At 36.2% G+C, this 22,076-nt stretch overlaps 2 protein-coding genes across 2 annotated transcripts in view; both read right to left on the reverse strand.

Annotated features, from left to right (window-relative positions):
- Positions 1–3,684, reverse strand: part of trappc10 (trafficking protein particle complex subunit 10) — a 57,077-nt gene extending 53,393 nt beyond the window's left edge. The window contains exon 1 of the mRNA XM_030124386.1: positions 3,512–3,684. Within this exon, the coding sequence (XP_029980246.1) occupies positions 3,512–3,572 (61 nt within the window). The 5' untranslated portion in view covers positions 3,573–3,684. The remainder of the gene's footprint in view (positions 1–3,511) is intronic.
- A 1,931-nt stretch (positions 3,685–5,615) lies between these two features.
- On the reverse strand, positions 5,616–18,097 carry cnga4 (cyclic nucleotide gated channel subunit alpha 4). Its single transcript, XM_030124354.1, has 6 exons — positions 18,039–18,097; positions 17,686–17,792; positions 15,705–16,288; positions 14,481–14,726; positions 9,951–10,116; positions 5,616–6,400 (listed from the first exon to the last, which is right to left on the reverse strand). Exons 1-6 carry the CDS (start codon positions 18,080–18,082, stop codon positions 5,616–5,618), a joined length of 1,932 nt encoding a protein of 643 aa, XP_029980214.1. The 5' UTR covers positions 18,083–18,097.
- Between the last annotated feature and the right edge of the window lie 3,979 nt (positions 18,098–22,076).

Below are 22,076 nucleotides of genomic sequence, written 5' to 3' on the forward strand. Positions count from 1 at the left end.
CTGATTTATTCTGTATGCTTGTGATTTCCACCTGAAATGGACCGGACGGACTCGCCTCTTTTTCTGAACCTGCGGCTCGTTTGTGTCCTGGTCCAACATCTACTACTGTTTACAACAGCCCAGGTAAGAGATCTGACATGTCACATCATACTGGCAGGAATCTGTCATCATGTGTTCTGTTATTCATTTTAGCATTTTTATTACATTTCCTGTAGGAAAGTGAAAAAGGGACCAGGACCATGGAGTTCCAGACCGGCTGTCCTGGACCAGCTGGACCAGACCCTGGTCCAAAAGCCTGAACCTTTCACACATGTTTATTTCCCTTTTAATCTCAAGGCACCTTTGTTTTGTTTCAATTTTTAATAAAAAAAAAAAAATCTAACCTAATACTGTCTGTTCATTTACAAGGCATCAAAATATGAGTATAAGTACTTTTATCAGTAATATGCAGTCGAATTAAATGCAGGCATTTGAGTAAATGTGTGTGACTTCAGGGTCGAACCTGGACTATATCTATAAAACAACAGAAATGAAACAGAACCATCCATCACACATAAAGTTAGATGTGATTTAGTTTAAGGAATGAAAAGTTGAAAATACATGTTCTACCATTTTTAAATACAAATTAAGGATATGTAATGATGGTTAACTTAATTTAAAATGTATTCCAGATGGATTAAGTGATTCAACAACCAGTAAAATGTTAAACCCAAACTGTCCACTTACAGTACTGTGTCATTTTATTGAACTAGAGGTTAGTTTGTGAATGTACATGAACTGGACTACAGTTTCTGTTACTGTTCCCTCATACATCATCAACCTGATTTGAATAAATTACCCTGAACTTTCGGGTGTGGTGGAAACGCAGTTACCAGGAACTTTTTTACCCCAAAAAGTTCCTGGTAAGTAAGTTCCTGGTGATAAAGTTCCTGGGCCTTTTGGTGGGAAAGGGCCTATACAGTACTGCAACAGTTTTATTGTGGCTTGTAGGACACATATACATCCTATGTTGTGACCTAGTAGAAGCTGAATTCCCTGAACAATACAGTGAGTATAATAGATGTGTCTCTTACAGCGGTTGCCGTGTTTTGACTGTGCCACTGGCTCTATTTCGGTGCACTGGAGGACTGAAACTACTTGTTAAAGCTTCAACAGAACTGGGCCATTGCCAGTGAACCATGCATGTTCCCCTACGGCTGAGTAGGAGCACTAGCACTAAACTGTTGTCCTCCCCGCAGTGAATGTGAATGCCGCTTGTCAGCGCTAAACCTAATAGTCACTGTTTTATCTGAATCAAGGGTGCCGATGCGGAGCCAAAAAAAACACAGCACAGTGCTGACACTTAAGGGCAGCAGCACAAAGCTATTAGACCTCGTTGTCTACTTTTCAATACCTGCCAAAATCCAACAAAAACACCTGGATCTGCAAGTGTTAGCGTGTGGTGTATGACATGCAACATAAGCGTACATTATACTGGGGTGCATATAAATATGAGTTTCCAGCAGCTGAATGGCTTTGCCTCATACAGCAAAAGGTTATCAGAAATGGGATCAGGTGCTACCCTGCAAAGCAAATACACAAAGAATCTGTTTTAACATGTTACACTAATGCATTAACAATATACATCTGATCATCTTGTTAGGAACACTTGAGCGTCCAGAACAAAAGAGATGCATATACACCTGTTCAATGTTTTACCCATGAACCTGCAGAATTCCTCTGACACTTAGCCTGCAGGACCACCCCTATCACTACTGTTAAATAATCACATGATCATGGTTGTTTGAGCTGATCACTTTGCACAATCATGGGATTAATATTCATTCACTTGCACCTGTGTATGAACAGCAGAACGAAACTAACACAAAAAGTCTCTGACAAGCAACTTTACTGCAGTATGGTTTAATGTCATCTGAGTTGTGCAGAAGTATCTTGAGATACTTCACTGTTAATGTTCAACCAAACATGTTTCAATGATTATCTCCCACCATGAGGTCATCAACATAATGTTCAGTGGCTCTTCTTCAAAAGGTGCACATGTACCCATAAGTCAACTACTGAAAGTATGAAATACATGAAATAAACGGACAATTACATCATTAATTACAAATTCAAATATGGCTGGAAATAGATAGATAGATAGATAGATAGATAGATAGATAGATAGATAGATAGATAGATAGATAGATAGATAGATAGATTTTTTCCTTTACTCATCTCACATGGTTTTGTTTCAGTTATTGTTCATGTCAAATTATATTAACAAAAACAAAGATTAGAGATAATCCTATGAATTACATGACAAACCCTCAGATTTACGTGGTGTCCCTGTAAAAAAAGGAAAAAAAAAAGTTGTTCTGTATATGTTGTTCACATTTGTTGCACCTGCAGCAGCTACAACAGTAACAGGCTGTAACAACACTGATACTTCACTATTGACATAGTGATGTAATATGCAATACTTAAGTATTTATGTACTGGTGGTATTAAGTGCAGTGTTTTTTCCATTGCTGTATTTGTAATAATTTCACTTACAAAAAGAGACTGAAGCAGCACCTAATGCGATAAACAGTAGCCTCTCTGCCTTTGTGAATAAAAACTTTACCTCTTCCTTCAAATGCCATCTTCACCTCAGGTTGTAAGGGATGGATTTGCATTGTTGTTCAGTCTACAGTCTGAACCTGTCCCACAACAGCCAAGCATATACCATAACCTTCTTTTTCTTGTGCAGGCTCTGACCATTGCTGCTTATATATCATGAATGCTTTATCATTGAGCTTTTCACCTTATGAGTCAGGACACCTGACACGCACCAACTGGTCCTGTATCACCTGTGGTTTATAAGCACCTACAAAGACTGGTGTGCAAAAAACCACCAGCAGCCACACCTGAGATTTAAAGATTTTATTTCATTTAGACTCCTTTTGCTTCTGAAACAAGCACATTTGAGCAACTCTACCATATGTCCTAAAAATGGAGCAGTCGGTGGTGTGAGGTGGACCCCGGGGTCCGGCGGCACCCACAGTCAGTGTCAGACCTTAAAATAAACCACTTAACAAGCTTCCATAGGACTCCAAGGGATTTATGAATGGCAAACTGATCCCAAGCCCCAAACATCAACGGCGACCACCGCCTGAGCTGTTAGCAGAGGCATGTGTGTCTGTCAAACGAGGAACAAGGTGAGATCCTTCCCAAAACTGCAGCATCTAGCCGTGACGTTGTATCGCTAGGCCTGTCAACCGCTGTAGCTAGCAGGCTAACAAGCTGAGAGTCCTGCTGTCCATGGCTAAGAGAAGCACAGACAGTGGTGTAGTGTAGAAGCACCTAAATATTACAGCCTTGACAAGCAGAAATGAAGCAACACAACGAGACACACGCTGCGCCCTAGAGCCAGTTAACATTAGGCTACCTGCTATCTTAGCTAATGCGAGCTAATGAATGTAGCTAGCAAGCTAAATGTCAAGAGCAGGAAAAAAAAGAGACTGGACGTCTCCTCAGAGGAAACACTCACATGTCACAATCGGCTTGTTTTCCATAGTATAGATGATCGGCTTTTCCTCTTGACACTCCATATGTGTTAACGGTAGTACTCCATGAAAATGACATACAAACACAGCTTTATTATTAGTAAGTGCTTATGTATGCAGTTGTGTTGAATCGATGGGGCCTGTGTCCCCCACTGCACTTCCGGGAAGTACGTAAACGCTGCGTCATTAAAGGGAAAACCTGTGCATTTATTTACAATGAATACGTATGTGAAGAGGGCGGTTTTGTGCTTTATACGTTCGAAACATTAAATATGTAGTGTCTATTTTAATACAACGTTTTTCTTTATTTAAAATTACACATTTACATAAACATGTACTTAGACAAAAGGACCCACACAGTAACAATACAAAAAAAATTATACAACAAACCTACAAACCTATTGAACACACACACAAAAAAAAAGGGGGGGGGGGCGTTATAGATTCAAAACAATAAATATGTAGTTTGTATTTTAATGCAATGTCTTTGTTTTTTTTTCTTTTTATTTTACATTTTAAATTATACATTTACCTAAACATGTACTTAGACATAAGGAACCACACAGACACAAAACAAAAACAAAGCAAAAAAATTATACAACAAACCTACAAACCTATTAAACACAAAAAAAAGAGAAAAAACAAACAAACAAAAAACACCCCACAAAAAACAACAACAACAAGATAAATAATATTATCAGCTCCTTTTTACAATGCTCAGGGCTGATTAAGAGTTAATATAATGTATACTAACAGCAAATTTCTTTGTCAAATTTCTCTGTCTTTCTTTTTTAAAAGTTAAATTTACAATTTACAAATATGAGTGTTTCCTCTGCAACCATATGCTGAAAATGTGCCTAGTTATTTTTCGATGTAGTGAGATTTTAAGTGTAATATAGCGTGTTATGTACTTTTTGTCCATAAAACTTAAATAAATGAGTACTTTACATAAAACGAGAAGGTAAGGAATGGACTAATGTGTGATAATGTGAAGCAAATGAAACTGTACTTGTTATACATCTCCTCAGTGTTGGTTGGATTTGTGTTTATGTGTGTATGTCAAAAAAAAAGATCAGTTAAAAAAAAAAAACTTCAGTAAATAAATTTTTTTTCATATATACATTATATATTTTAAGCTCTTTGGGACAGTATACACAAGTGCTAATTTGCAAGAATGTTATGTCCATTCTGTTTTGGGAGGTTAGGTGTAATCCAAAGCTATTTTTTATATTATAACCTAACCTTAAAGATTAACAATGCCCTTTAAAAGAATTAATAAATAAATAAAAATAAAGAGAGAGAGAGAGAGAGAGAGAGAGAGAGTTGAAAACAGAAAGTCATTAATTAACCTTCCATATGGATATTTCAGTATGGACTTTTTAAAATATTTTACATCATGGATTTATATGATGTTTTAATTTGTGTGTAATAATAATAATAATAATAATAATAATAATAATAATAATAATAATAATAATAATGCTTCTTCATTTTTTTAATTATCAAAAAATGTAACATGTGATTAACGCTTTAGACAGATCTGAAGTGTGTTTTGTAAAGTCAACTCCACAAGCTTCATCACTTAAAGACCAGTGCATTATTATTATTATTATTTTTTTTTTTTACATAACTCTGATATATAATTAAACATAATTCTATTTCAAGTCTTTTTTCACTATTATTTCACTTACAGTTTTATTGGAGATACTGGTAGCTCAGATTATGATGATGATGGTAATGCGGAAAAAACTCCAACCCAATAATAGATGTTAAAATAATAAAAGATAATAAAAGAGTCACTGAATACTAGGATGAATAATATTCGATCATAGCCCACTCTAGCCAGGTTAGTGTTAAAATGAAGGTACAGTACTCAAATCCAATTTCAAAGTAAGTAATGTATTTACAAAATTACATATAATGCTGCCATCTAGGGGTGCACAGTTGCATTGCAGAAAACTTTGAAGTGTTGATTCAGTTTTATTCATATGAGACATATCCACAAAGACACACACATATAACAATTATTTTCATCTATTTTAGTTACTTTGGTTTGATTCTATTAATATGACCTTTTATCCTTTTCCCTCATTCGTCCTTTTTGTCTGAACCTTCCTTAGCCTTTTCCTTCTTCTCATCATGTTTGTCCTCTCCATTTTTCTCTTCTTTCTTCTCTTCATGTACAATCTCAGCTCCATCCCCTTTCCCTGGTCTATCATCCCCTTTTTCTTTGTTTTTCCTTCCTTCATCTTGTCTTTTCTTTTCTTCTTCATTCACGTCTTTCACTTCACTTTCCGGGTTTTCTTTAGTACTTTTAGTGCTCTCTCCATCCCCCTCTTTGGTTACATCATTACTGTTATCTTCCCCCTGTCCTTGTTTCTTTACTTTTGTATCTGAACCATGCTCTTCCTCTCCCTCTGCTTCCTCTCGCTGCCATTCAACCTCCCCTCCAACTCCTTCTCCTCTTCTGTGCTCCCCCCCATCCCCTCCATCTTCCCTGTCGTCTGTCTCCGGCAGCTCAGTGTCCAGCGCTGCCACCTCCCACTCCAGCTGCTCCACCCTGGCCTGCATCTTGCGGTTGCTGGACTCTAACTCCACCATAAGTCGGGCCAGTTTGGTTTGCAAGACCTCCAGCTTTTTCTGCAGCCTGTTTATCTTGGTTTCAACTTTCTCGGCCTCCCCCTGCTCCCCCTCCCCACTCTCCTCCAACATGCCCATCTTAGTGAGGATCTGTCTGCCCTTCTCCTCCAGGTGCCGTTTGGCTGCAGGGAACTCAGACAGCACATCTGTCAGGTCCTCTTTAGACAAGCTGAACAAGTCTGAGTAGCCGATGCTTCGGATGTTGGCAGTGCGACGGTTGCCTGACTTGTTACCTGAAATGACACATGCAAGAAACTCTTGAAACTGTAGAGAACTAACTTTGACTAAACAACAAAATATTAGAATGGGACTGTACTGTTAACCTTTTATAGTTCACTCATAGAAATACTCTGAAATTCAACATTTCAACCTTAGTGTGTTATTGGAGGACATAACATGACTTAATTACTTTTGTGAAAATTTCCAAAATGTTTTCTTATCTTGTAAAAAATCAAGGCCAGTGAAGTTACTGTATTTGGTTCCTTGCTCATATGTGGCAAAAAAAAAAACTTTTTAGAAGTACAGGATGGGGAAGCAAAATTTACAATATTTTGAGGCAGGGATTGAAAGACAGTGTATGACCAATTAGTTTATTGAAAGTCATGAGAATTTATTTGCCACAAGAACATTTACATAATAGAAAATGTTTTTTATTCTATGTGTCCTCCTTCTTTCTCAATAACTGCCTTCATACGCTTCCTGAAACTTGCGCAAGTGTTCCTCAAATATTCAGGTGACAACTTCTCCCATTCTTCTTTAATAGTATCTTCCAGAGTTTCTCGTAATAGTTTTGCTCATAGTCATTCTCTTCTTTACATTATAAACAGTCTTTATGGACACTCCAACTATTTTTGAAATCTCCTTTGGTGTGACGAGTGCATTCAGCAAATCACACACTCTTTGACGTTTGCTTTCCTGATTACTCATATGGGCAAAAGTTTCTGAAAAGCTATGGATAATAGTGTTAGGTATGATAATGACATCAATATATGTTTGGTTTCAAAACAATTGACATAGTGCCTGCTGAGAAAAAACAACTAAATGTTCATTGTAAATTTTACTTCCCCACCCTGTATATATAGCAAGTGGTGCCAGTCACAACAAACCCCACCCGTCACATGTATTGTAGCTTATTTTGGCATCAGTCCAGCTGATGTCATCATGTCTATGTGTGTGCTGATGTCAGCATATTCAATTGCCTCTATATATGTGCCAAGTTTGAAGTAAATTGAAATAAAACTGATGTTTTATAGACATTTGAAATTTTGCCCATTATAAGTAAATGGGAAAAAAAAGAATTAAATAATTCATAAAAAATTGGAACTTTGACCTACTTTTTCCAAAATGTATTGATATCTATTCTGTGTCACTGGCAATCTATAAACCTAATTTGGTATTAATTCAACCAATAGTTTTGCTGCTAGAGTGTTAACAAACAAAGAAACAAACAAGTGGTTCCAGGCACAACAAACCCCATCCCTCACTTGTATTGTATCTTATTTTGGCATCAATCCAGCTGATGTCAAAATGTCTACGTATGTGCTGATGTCAGCATATCAATTGCTTTTATATATGTGCCAAGTTTGAAGTAAATTGAAACAAGATTGATGTTTTATATACATTTGAAATTTGAAAAAAATATTTTTAAAATTAATAAAAAAAAAGTGAACTTTTAACTGCTTTTCCCAAAATGTAATGACATCTCTTCTGGCTCACTGGCAATCTATCAACCCAATTTGGTGGGAATTCAACCAATAGTTTTGCTACTACAGAGATTTGAAATTTGCCCATTATAAAGTAAATGGGGGAAAAATATTGTAAAAATTAATTTTAAAAAAATTGGAATTTCGACCTACTTTATCCCAAAACCCATTTTGGTATGAATTCAACCAATAGTTTTGCTGCTTAAGTGTTGACAAACAAACAAACAAACCGAACCAAAAACAGTACCCCTTGCCTCCCCTTTGGTGGGTGGGGTAAAATTACATTACATTAAAACAACATAAGTGCTGATCCAGACATCTGTCCACATCCACATTATCCCTTTGAACATCATTCCTTACATTAGTACCATTACTTCATGGTACCTAACAAAGCAGGTACACTCACAGTTCATGCAGAGGTGGACCTTACAGACCACATTTGAGACTGTTGACCCACTGTTTTCACTCTAACTGTTGCTGTCACTGTCTTGTAATGTGGGTGGAAATTACCAAAAATAGTCAGCTGCCCAATAAAGGGTAAAATGATTACAGAAGTTATTGAGACAAATTTGACTAAAACGATTTGTTCATTTAGAAGAAAGGTAATTAAAAGTTATTCATCAACCTCAAATTCAAGATCAAATTGTGATCTTGATCTCAGAAAGTGCAGGAAAAGTTCAAATCCTATTTTTTCAGAACTGAGTCTGAATCTGAGTAAAGTTATTGAAAAAAATATTGAAAAAAATAATGTGTTTTCATAAAAGGTGTTCACGAATTTGAAGTAAAGTTCTGAACAGTCACAAAACTGAAAAAAGCAAACTATGTGTGTTTCTGTAAACTGCTTTGGAGTGAGTCATGTCTGTGTTGTGTCTCCTCAGGTAGAGCTGTTAGCTACATTATACAAGGTTCTAATAAACACAGCAGAAGAAACTGAACATTCTGTGGCTGTTTTGAAATTCACTAGCTGTGATGTCTTTTATACAGATGAGAGGAATAGAAATAATTTGCTGGAAAAAATCGAAATCTCACCAAGTGTATTTTTCTCATTTCTAGTCAAAATGTCTCATCACACTTAAAATAAGACATAATCACAGAAAGAGTAACTTTCCAGTGAGATAAAAGAACTTATTTTTAGACAATAGAAAATCTTATTTTAAGAAATCTTACCAAGATAATTTTCATTAGTTCCACTGGCAGATTTTTTGCTTGAATTAAGCAAAAAAAAAAAAAAAAAAAGATAAATAAATCTTGAATTAAGCAAAAAAAAAATCTGCCAATAGAACAAGTGAAAATTATCTTGGTAAGATTTCTTAAAATAAGATTTTCAAGATCTGTTGTCTAAAAATAAGTTCTTATATGTCACTGAAAAGTTACTCTTTAGGTGATTATGTCTTATTTTAAATGTGATGAGATATTTTGACTAGAAATGAGAAAAATACACTTGGTAAGATTTAGATTTTTGCAGTGTTCAGTCTCTCCATCAGTCTACATGATCTGTCGTACTAGACAGGATTACACGTTTTACCAGAATACCTGGGAAAACACAGCGATCATCTGATCAATCAGCTGATCAATCATGTGACTTAAATGTTCGCTGCGTCAGGATGTATTCAAAAACATATTCCATTTCCTCTATATGCTCATTTATTCTCTGGTAAAAAAGGGCAAATGAAAAAACTTTTGGAAAATTGCTGTTTTTTTGTATTGCATTTTGCCATTCTACAAACAATTTCTACTGTGAAATTACAGGATGTACATGAAATCTAATAATGGAAACGTACTTGTTGAACATTTTAAATATAAAAAAAATGACAAAAATAAATACTGGAAATAAAAAAAATATTTTCAAAATTGTATCGCAAAAAAAAAACAAAAAAAAACTTAGGCCAGAACTTTTAGTGTCAATTACAGATTTTAGTCATTTGATTACATTTTGCTTTTTTCCGGTTCAACAAATTTCTTTATCATGGATTTTGCCCATAAGCAGGTGTTTAACACAGGAAATGTATGTAAATATGGTAAAGAATATTCATCTACTCTATGTGTAAAATGCATATGATAAGCAGAGACCTTAACCTACCTTTAATGTTGAGGATACTTATTTCCCCAAAGAAATTTCCTTCACTCAGTACAGCAAATTCTGTGACTCCATCATCTGCTACAACCGCCAGTTTTCCCTCTTTGATGATGTACATTTCATGGCCCACATCTCCCTTTCGACAGACATACTCTCCTGGACTGAACACCTGTGATAGTGAAGGGGAAAGGGAATGACACACACCTTTAAAACAAAAGCCTAATATTCACACTCTTCAACATCATTAGCCATAAAGTGAACTGCTGTCCTGTTTCCTAAACTTGTGCGAATGTTCATGTGCTTATATTTATGTCACTTTGATTTATTGATTAATGTTACACACTGTTTGTCATTTTAACAGCAGACAGAAATCAGTTTACACTCTGTTATCACAAATTCCTGCAACTGATAAAGTCACTGAAGGTGTTTTTTTTTTTTACCCTTAAAGACCCAGTGTGACTTTGGTGTCAGTTCCCAAATGAATTTTTCTTTCTATTTAACCTTTCTTAAGTGATTTATCACTATTTATTATAATATTGTCTTCTGTATTTTGTGAATTTTCTGTGAAAATCAAGTATTTTCTTATATTTAATTCACTGATCATGTAGCTGTTCATAAAAGCTCAGATTAAAGTTGGGGTTATTATATCAGAAACAGACAAAACTGAAGAAAAACTGGCTTTTTCAACAAAGATATCAATAACTGAACATAAACCAAGTGTCTCCATCCACTGTCATTGATGTAACTCCATGGGTTTTGCTGGTGAATCAAAGATGATGGTGTTTCCACAGTAACTATGGAGCAATGAAATGTCCTAATGGGTCATATCTGATGACCATGAAAAGATGACAAACTGTATTTTACACCAATTATTTACATGTATTGATAGCATTAATGGATCAGAAGTTATTAAAAATTTTATACTGGTAGATGATTTTGGTTGTCAGGGCTTGTTTGGGTCTTTATGGGTTAAGTAAGTTAGTCACACAAAAGATCAATACTACTTAACACGACTTCCTCGTACTGCTATGCAGTCTTTAAACATGATGTCATCACACAACTTACATACCATTATCAGGTGTCATGCAGATTACAAGTGTTGATGTGAAGCCTTGTGTTAAAGTGAGAGTGGCATCCAAAGCAGCAGACTGGTAATATTTTGGACACATTATATTTTAAATAAAGTTGGCCAAAATAAAATGTAGATAGATCATGTTGATTATAGGAGCCACAGTTTGCACTCAGGATGTCTTGATTAATTTGACTCTGTAGGTCAAACCACAAAAAGAAACATTTTTAAATAAGTAGGCCAATGCCTCATGTCAGTGAATGCAACATTACTGTTTGTTTTTCCGTGAGCTCGACTGGCTACATTCTCCACTCCTGCACCCTGAAGCAAAAAGGAAAGATCATGCCTGACTCTTCTTACCCTCAAGATCAAAATAATTCATTACATCAAGACGGTCCAGGATGAAACAACTGAGACAGATTCTACACACCATATGGTGCCTCTTCCTGATGTGTTTCATTAACCCATAAAGACCCAAAGCAACTTTTGTGTCAGTTCCCAGATGAATTTTCTCTCTATTTAACTTTTCTTAAGTGATTTAGCACCATATATCATAATATTATCCTATATATTTTGTCTTTTTTTCAGTAAAAATCAGGTATTTTCCTATATTTAATTTACTGATCATGTGCTTTAATCATTATGATAAGATTAGATTTAAGGGGTATTATATCAAAAACAGAGAAAACTGAAGAAAAAGTGACTTTTTCAGTAAAATCTATCATTAACTGAACATAAACAAAGTGTTTTCATCCACTGTCATTGATCAAACTCCATGGATTTTACTGGTGAATCAATGTTGCAGAAGATGATGGTCTTTCCATGGTAACTACGGAGCCCCTGAACATCCAAATGGGTCATATCTGATGACCACCAAAAGATGACAAACTGCATTTTACAGCATTTCAACATATTGACAGGATTAGTGGTTTAAAGTTATTTAACATTTTAGATCAGTAGATGGTTTTGGTTACCGGTGGATATTTGAGTCTTTATGGGTTAATGCAGTGTTTGTCAAACTGTGCGGCAGGACCCTGGGGGGGGGGGGGGGGGGGCAAAGGTGGGCATGGCATCTCCCCTGGCTGTTTTTTTCTCTTCAGGTTAGAACATGTAGCAGGTGGAACTAATGTTTTAGCATTGGAGCACCTGCACTCATTTTAGGGACGTGCAAAAAAACAAATCTACTGTCATGGTGATCTGTCTCTAGACTAGACCAAGAGTTTAGGTTTGGAGAATGGATAAGGATTGGACTGGAAAATGTGCAATGTTTCTGTTTTTGTACAGTTTGCACAGCTTGCACTTTAGTGTTCTGACATGTGTAATGGAAACAGGCTCATTGCAGCCACTGATATTGTTAAAATATTCATCTTTGTTACCAAAATTTGTTTGTTGTTCTAAAAAAACAAAGTAACTTTATTGCCATAGTTGTAAGATAATTGTGCATTTCCTATTTTGATTTGGAAAAATATAGTCATGGGGAGCAGTCTTGTTGAATTTATTTGTATTATTCAAGCAAAAATTTAAATTACTTTTAATTTGTACAACAAATTATTCAAGGAAAAGCAAAAAGTATTTTTACAATATTGATGTTTCTTTCAGTAAAAGTTATAATTGGGCCGCTGTTATAATGTTGTTGGGGTTGAGGGAGGCCTGGAGATTTTTCGTCCTCCAAAGGGGGGCCGACAGAAAAAGATTGAGAACCACTGCATTAATGCACTATATGTATAACATTTTACATTCATATATTCTCTATACCCTCCCACCATCCAAAGACATGCACTGATAGGTTAATTGGTTAATCTAAACTGCCCATAGGTGTGAATATGAGAGTGATTGTTTGTCTCTATATGTCAGCCCTGTGATGAACTGGCGACATGTCCAGGATGTACCCCGCCTTCGCCCATAAGTAGCTGGGATAGGCTCCAGTGACCCCTGTGACCCTAATGAGGATAAAGCTGGTTCAGAAAATGAATGAATGAATAAATGAATATTCTCTATACCTTGAAATCACACAGCGTGAACATCATAGTCAGTATTTTTCACATACTACTTGAATTATTTTTAATGCAGTTATTGTTATTTATTAAATTTGCTCATTGTATTGTAAGTTCATATTTTTCATGTTCATTTCTGTTGGTTTTATATTCACTATAGATAGATTGATACAGTATAGGTAGACAGACAGATAGATGGTGATGTTCAGTGTAATGAAAGTGCAAACATTTGAGCACAGAGTGAATTCCAATGTTAACACTCTCTATCTTAAAGGTGCAGTATGTAGGAATTTTATGTTCCAAGTAATCATAAAATGGCCCTGACTGTCACCAGACATTAAGGAATCATGTTCATTTCAAATACTGATATCACTGACCATAGTAGTCCAACCACAATATATGCTTTTGAAAAGCTAAGTGTCAGCCCCTAAATAATGTTTATGTTGTCATTTTGTGTTTTGGTCTGATGCTTCACCCATCACCTATCTGCCAATCACCAAGTCAGTAGCGTTCAGGCATCCAGGTTGCCAGTTCCCACTGAGCTGCAGCTGGAACATTTGTGATCATAAATGTCTGATGCTAATAAATCTAAAAGGCCTCTTATATGCCTTGACAAAGAAACAAACAGAAACAAAACAACAGAAAAAAAACAAGGATATGTATAGGAGATGATTTTGAAACATGGAGACGGATGAGAGTGGAGAAGAATTTGAAGACTGACGCCGGCTCTCCTTTAGTCTCACTACCCGATAAGAGCCATCAAGAGCTGGGGCTGCAGTCTCTTCACCTGGTTCCAGATCGGCAGTGTCTTCTCCCAGAGCCGGGGTGCGGTCACTTCTCCCGGCCCAAGTGAAGAGACTGCCGGTCCGGGACTGGTGAAGAGACTGCGTACTGGTGTAGGACTTATTACTTGCCATGGTAGCTCCTTTGTTGTACAGTATTCTCTGTGGAAGTGATCTCTTCATGTAGCGGTGTGTAATCCGAAGGGGAAGGGGGGTTGTCGGACGGTTTCTGTCCTACTTATAATACTGGGGGGGGGGGTTCGCAAGTACTTCGCGGAAGTAAAAGTGAAACTGAAGGCTCATTTACCTTTTCCCTGTCTCCTCAATCTGTACAAACTTTCATTTGGGTGTGCAGGACATTTTTCCTGGTCTATTATATATTATACAAATGTATAATAAGTCTGGTGATGATTTTTTTGTGTGAAATTTATGGTGTGGTGGCAAGGATTAGCGGAAACGCTGGTAGTAAATGTTCATGCTGGATCTGGCAACCCCTAGTCTGGGGGGAGGCGCAGGGGAGAGGGGATACTACATCCATCCATCCATTATCCACCGCTTATCCGGATACTACACTCTACAGTATTTTGAATGTGATTGCAGTACCAGTTTTGGCCACAATCCTATACGGCACCTTTAATATCTATCTTAAAATAATGCTGTACTTTACATAATTTTTTTAACCCCTGACCTGAGGTGTTAGTTTAAGCACCAGTTCCTCCAGTAAACTGGTCTCACAGCTCTGGAAAATGGTTACTTTGGAGAGAGTAGGCAGGTGAACGCTGACTGCGATCTCTGTCCTCAGGTGGAGGGGCAGCTGTTGCAGGATCTCATTCTCTCGCATGATTTTCTTGTTTATGTGAAGATGCTGGTACCAGTTGTCAATGCGCAGTCGAAGCTCCTTGCTAATGTGATGGCTACGGAGGTAGGCCTTCACCTGAAAGGGTAAAGGTAGGAAGAGATTGCAAAACTTTCAGAAAATAATTTACTTAAGTCTTTATCGGACAAGGGACTATTTTTGGAAATTTCCATATACATTGTGTGTGTATATATTGTGTGTATATATATATATATATACAGGGTGGGGAAGCAAAATTTACAATATTTTGAGGCAGGGATTGAAAGACAGTGTATGACCAATTAGTTTATTGAAAGTCATGAGAATTTATTTGCCACAAGAATGACATAATAGAAAATGTTTTTATTCTATGTGTCCTCCTTCTTTCTCAATAACTGCCTTCACACGCTTCCTGAAACTTGTGCAAGTGTTCCTCAAATATTCGGGTGACAACTTCTCCCATTCTTCTTTAATAGTATCTTCCAGACTTTGTCGTCATAGTTTTGCTCATAGTCATTCTCTTCTTTACATTATAAACAGTCTTTATGGACACTCCAACTATTTTTGAAATCTCCTTTGGTGTGACGAGTGCATTCAGCAAATCACACACTCTTTGACGTTTGCTTTCCTGATTACTCATATGGGCAAAAGTTTCTGAAAAGGTATGGATAATAGTGTTAGGTATGATTATGACATCAATATATGTTTGGTTTCAAAACAACTGACATAGTGCCTGCTGAGAAAAAACAACTAAATGTTCATTGTAAATTTTGCTTCCCCACCCTGTACATATATATATATATATATATATATATATGTGTGTGTGTGTGTGTGTGTGTGTATATAATATACTTTTATTATTTATATAGATGTGTGTGTAAATATATGTATGTGTAGTATATGTACACCGACTTTTAACTGTAGTGTTAGAGCTGGTTTACTCTCCATAGAGCTATAAATACTCCATCTAGGTTAAAATAGCTTGACTCTGAAATATTGACACTGCATTTTTTACAGTGTATGAGTGTCCTGTAAAGGGTGAAGCTCTCAGGGGTACTCTTCTGCTTGCTGACTTACCAGTTCGTGGTTCGGGAAGAACACATTATCACGGTCCCTCAGGCTAGAAATGACATTTCCAACATTGCCAACAATTGATGCAAACACCAGCACAGCAATGAGAAGGTCTGCAATCATAAACAGGTATTCCTCCTCCCTACGTGGGAGTGGGGTGTCTCCTACAGTGGTGAAAATCTGGGCAGAGAACCAGAAGCAGTAAATGTACTGTCGTCGCATGGATGCAAACACTGGATTGGAGATGTTGGGGTAAACCCAGTGGTCGCTTCCAAACCCAATGTAGCTTGACAGCGCAAAGTAGAGACAGGCATTCCAATGGATCAGCACAAAGATGTAGATCATGAGCTTGGAGATGCGAAAGGTGTTGGGGTAAGAGGTTCTCGTCTCCATACGATCCAGGGCCTCGTCGAGCCGTGACATACGCAGAAGGCGGTTAACCCTCACCAGCGGAGTTTGGATGCCAAAGACAAAGTAGAAGAAATCAGTTGGAAGCAAGGAAACCAGCTCCTTCAAAAAGCGTTTAGAGTGGAGGTAGCGCTTCTTTAGCTGAGTAAGGTCTGTGATGAGGATGCCCTGATCCAAGTAACCTGAAGAACACAAAGAAAACCATGAGCACAAACTGCCACAAAGGAACTATCAGAGAGTATCCTTCTGCTCAGTTTGTGAAGTAACACTGAGTTTACATGATATCACAAGAGCTCAGAAGTTATATTAGTTGGATATATGAGTAGAAAAGAACTGTAAATGGTCAATTCCCTCATTTGATGATATTGAAGAATGGGTTAAGAGGCTGACCATGCATCATTTGAATTCAATTATTTAATTATCATTCATGTCTTTATTCAATGCTAAACACCAGAGAAGAGAAGTAAACAACAGCAGGGAGATGGAGAATGGCATGGAACACTATGATTAAACATATTTGCATGTTTTATCAATGTATTATCCATGTAACTGTACAAGAAGGTTTGTCCGCTCATCACATGATACAAATTTTTTTTCAGATACAGATTCAGATTGAGAATTTTTATGAGATGTCCTTTGCAGTGGACAACGTTCTTTGGTTTTTTTTTTTACAGTAAAGCTGTGAAACTCTTAGTCCCTATAGAGAACAAAAATGCATTACTGGGTCTCAGGAGGTTAAAATACGATATCTCAAGAATGGCTTGATAGAATGCTTTAAAATATGGCACAAATGTTATTAAGTAAAAAAAAAATAATAAAAAGTTGCTAAACTGAAAAGTCTGTCATTACTTATAGTTTGTTTGTAACAGAGAGGACTGATTGTAAGAATATGATGCACAGATTGTGAATCCCTGGTACCTTTCAACAACCAAGTGGTGTCATTACCCAAACCCAACCATAAACATAACATACTGTGCACTTTTTAATACCTCTTGGCCGAATATGGTGTACAATTCTGTTGAAAGTTACTGCCCTATAACATAGATTACATTGTCTTTGTATAAAACTTATTACATATATATTTCAATGTAAAAGTACTCAGATATTATAACTGCACAAGGCCATTTGACCTTGAAAAAGTAGGTCAAGGTCACCTATTTTCAATAGGCTTCTGCTCTATGCCAAGATGCATCCACAGTATAAATTTGGATATGACAGATATGTCAATGCATTCTTCAGATAATGTGATTATGGTATTGAATGGACAGACAGACAGACGACAAAACGATTACAATACCTTTCGGCCGAGTGGTTAAAACCACTGAATAATTAATATGAGTGGAATTTCAGAGAACTAGACAAAACTGAAAATGATCATGAGTGGATATAGATACATGTAGAATTGCTGAAATGAAATGCATTTCAGGTTTCATTTAAAACATGTTAAAAAGTAAAATAGTAAAAATAGTTGCATTAAACGGGGTAATTGTAATCTGTAAGTTTACTCAAAAGTTTCCTTCCAAACAACACTTGTCTGCTTCAAGGAACCTAAATTAACTGACAGAAATAAAGCCTTTACCTGTGTGAACGGTGATGATCATGTCCACCGCATACATGAGGTCTGACAGATAGTCCAGTGTGAGCCACACTGGCAGGTAACTCAGGGCGATGGCACTGAAACATGTCCTGAAGGAGCACCATCAGAAAGAGACGCCAAATGACATTTAATAAGACAGAGTGTTCCTAGCTAACACAACACAATGCTCTTCTATTCTATTCTATTCTATTCTATTCTATTCTATTCTATTCTATTCTATTCTATTCTATTCTATTCTATTCTATTCTACTGTGCTCTGTTCTATTCTATCCCATTGTATTGTATTGTATTGTATTGTATTGTATTCTATTCTATTCTATTCTATGCTTTTGCACCTCAAAATGATGATCACCCAGTTGTAGACAATGGGGAAGATCATGACCTGGAGCCAGATGTAATAAAACTGATCTGCTGGATCGACCACCCACTCCGTCCAACTGGAAAAAGACACATGAGAGACATGGACAGGGCTTGTGTTTGTACTATCTGCATTTTCTTAGCAAAGCTATCCAAATGATTTCTGATTTCTGTGTCTAAATAAATCATTTATGAGTCAACTCTCGCCTAGGATTACATCTCAAATACAAGTACTCCCACCCCTTCAGTAGACAAGTGATAGACAAGTGTGTTTTTACTCACTGATGTTGAATGTGTCCTTCATAACACTTTCATTGCGATAAATTAAGACGAAAGTCATCCAAATGTTGAGAGACATCTGAGTAGGAATGTTGTCTTTACTGCTTTCTCATTTTCCTAGTACTTAAGCATGTAGCTGTTAATCCTTTATTGGGCAAGTGACTATTTTTGGAAATTTTCGCATATATTAAAGGACAGTGACAACAACACTTACAGTGAGGACAATGAGTCAACAATCTCAGGTCCAATGTGGTCTCCAGGGTCTGTAAGGTCCACCTCTGCATGAACAGAGAGTGTACCTACTTTGTTAGGTACCATGAAGTAATGGTACTAATGTAAGGAATGATGTTCAAAGGGATAATGTGGATGTGGATGTCTGTATCAGCACTTATGTTGTAATGTTATAAAGTGATATTCTAATGTTCTAAAATACATGTTCCTTTCACCTTACATTTGTTTTTCTTGTACTTTATTTATTTCTTTATTTGTTGGCCACTTAAAGGAAAGGAACCAAATATGGAAATTTTATTGACCTTGATTATCTCCATAACAATAAAAATGTTTGAAAAATTGAATAAAAGTAAGACTTTTTATGTCCTCGATAACATACTAAGATATTAGCGGAAAAAATAGATATTCAAATGACTATAAAATCCGCTTAACATCCACCAGGTCACCAGTGACACATTTTAGGATTAGGGTTACTTCTGCATAAGATATAATTCAGGCAGTGTTTAAATTGCATCTTAACCCTGTAAAGCCTGAACCATTAAATCATTGACAGAAAATTCCAGTTCTTTGAAACTGGAGCCTTTATTGGTCCTTCTAAACAACCAGAAAATTTTTTTCTCAAATATCAGTTTCCATGTATGAGTTTCAATTTTGTATCATATTTGATACATCAGGTCTCAGTACTCAAATATGATATAAAACATAATATAACACGAACACGTCTAACAAATTGGTCCTTCGTCACTCATGACAATCTTGTAGTGTTACTGGAAAGGCCTCTGGTGAACAAATTCCTCCCCCCTGGTGGATTATCTGTGCATTGCATGTATCTAATTGTATACATCAGGTTTTTCAAGAAAAAAATATCACACTGATCATGTAGAGGGCTTAAAAACTCATGTATCAAATATGATACGTTTGGTGTTTAAAGGATTAAATACAGAAACAATAAGATGTTCCCTTTCAGTTGAAGCCTAAATAATATGCATACTGGCATTATAGCTCTTCTGTTCAAGTATAATCCTAGCATTCCCAGAAAAGAATAGAAGCTATACGATTAGAAACAACCAGATATCAGTTTTCCATTAAATGGTTTTACAAAAAGAAAAAAAAAAACAAAAAACACTAGCCACTCACTTCACTTTCAGCTTCTGATCTGATGCACCATTAACCTTTCCTTCATTGTTGTTCGCTCCATCTTCTCCTTCGTCATTCACTTTCTGCCTCCGGTGCCATCTGAGCAGCCTGTGCCACTGGTTACTTCTTCTAATACTAACATTACCTATTATATCCATTATCCACAGTTACTCCATAGATTAATGCATTTTTCTGTGTGAGGACCTCTTTTCCTACAGCGCTCTGTGCTACCTCAGAGTAGCACCATCTTTAATGATAATTACAACAACCTCACTGACTCTCATTGGCCACTATCACCAGCTCACTTAACAACAAACACCAGCATTGTGCCTGGGATGCTGGTCTCCATGGAAAGAAAACCACAACAGGTGTCACAGACCCTCTGGGAACGTCTTTCCTACTGCGAATGAACATAAAGGTGTTCCTCTGTACCAAAGACTGGAGGAGGGCCATGGTTGACATTCAGGCACCACTGTACATGTTTCCAATGAGTAATTCATATTTTTATAATGCATTTAGTGTTACTACTGTGAAAGAATAGAAACAGAGATAGTCAAACTTGCCGTAAGACTATGCATGACAGGACGAAAAGCAGATGCAAACCAGGTTAACTGGAAATGCTCAACTGTTATGCGAAGAACACTAGATTGTTTGCATTGGAAATTTTCACAACGTTAAAAGCTGAGCATTCTGTCATTCACAGAACACAGTGTCTTAACTGATCACCACCAGAAAAGCCACATGCAGTACTCAATTGCCATGCCATCCATGTTGTTAGGCTAAAAAATGGAATATAGATTTTATAGTGTAAATACTTTTCATATCAGATATCAAATGGCTAAATGGCATTTTATAGCAGCATTCAGCGAAGTCTAAGGTTTTAATTCTGTAAACAATACTATATCAACTTCTACTCAAATAAAATGAAGTAAAGGCTCTGAAATGTACTCAAGCTATAAAAATAAACAGCAGCTCTATACATGTTATTATGTTTTCTTTTTTTCCTTTATGTTTTGATGGATAACCCCTTGATTTTTAATCATTTTGTTCACTTTTCTGCCTTTTGCAGGATTAAATCAAATGAAACTTTTCAAAAGTAACTGAATCAAGGAAAAATCAATTGTATTTTTGTTTTATTACATCTTGTTAAATCACTTTTGGTCTTTTTACATCTTTTAGGTAATTTTTGTCTTGTCTCATTCATGACATGGTTCTTTTGCTTTATAATTTTTTTTTTTTTTTTTTTGCTGATGTCAGTTTTTATTATTTAATGGTTTTATTTATGGTTTGTTAAGTTTTATCTATTTACTGTGATTTTCTGTTCATTGTTTGTAAGCTTCTCTTTACTGATTTTTGTTTTATCTTAAGGATGAAAACTTGATTCATGGTAGTGTGTGTGTGTGTGTGTGTGTGTGTGTGTGTGTGTGCGTGTATATGTGTGTGTGGGGGGGTTATATAAATTACATAGTATATTACAAGTATATAAAGATATTTAATTACAACATAACTATTTGCCACTTTTGATTGAATGTGTGCGAAGTAATGCAGAGCCAGTTAAAGTTTGGCAAAACTGTACCTTTTTTAAAAAATTATCTTTATTTTTATTAGACCTGTATTTAACCAGATAAAGTCCCATTAAGATCGAGATCTTTTTTACAAGGGCGACCTGGCCAAGAGGTCAGCAGCACATGCCAAGAAAGAAAATTTTCATTTTAGGTGTATGTTCCATCATCAACCAAAAGCATCTACTGATCTAAACTGTTTAATACCTGTTGATCCACTAATCCTATTGATACATGTAAATTATTGGTGTAAAATGCAGTTTGTCATTTTTCCGTTTGTCATCAGATGTGACCCATTTGGACGTTCGGAGGCTCTGTAGTGAACATAGAAACACTGTCACCTTCTACAACATTGATTCACCAGTAAAACCCATGGAGTTGGATCAATGACAGTGGATGGAAACACTTGTTTTCATGTTGTTATAGATGTCTTTCTTGAAAAAAATTACTGTTCCTTCACTTTTCTCTCTTTCTGATATAATCTCCATTTTAATCTGAGCTTTTATTAACATCAACATGATCAGTTAATTAAATATAGGAAAATAAATGATTTACACTGGGAAAAAGAAGAAAAATAAAGAAGAAAATATAATAATAAAAAAAATAGTGATGAATCACTTAAGGAAGGTTAAATAGAGAGAAAAATGCATTTGGGAGCTGCCACTAAAGTAGCACTGGGTTTTTACAGGTTAAAAACACTTTTCACTGACTTTATGTGTTGTTATAACAAAAATCAGTGCTTTTCTGTCAAATCTTGCAGCACATTGACAGAACTAAGACCCTTCTGAACAAATGTGAGATGGGTTT

The sequence above is a fragment of the Sphaeramia orbicularis genome, chromosome 21, assembly GCF_902148855.1.
Source record: "Sphaeramia orbicularis chromosome 21, fSphaOr1.1, whole genome shotgun sequence".
In the NCBI taxonomy this organism is placed as follows: Eukaryota; Metazoa; Chordata; class Actinopteri; order Kurtiformes; family Apogonidae; genus Sphaeramia; species Sphaeramia orbicularis.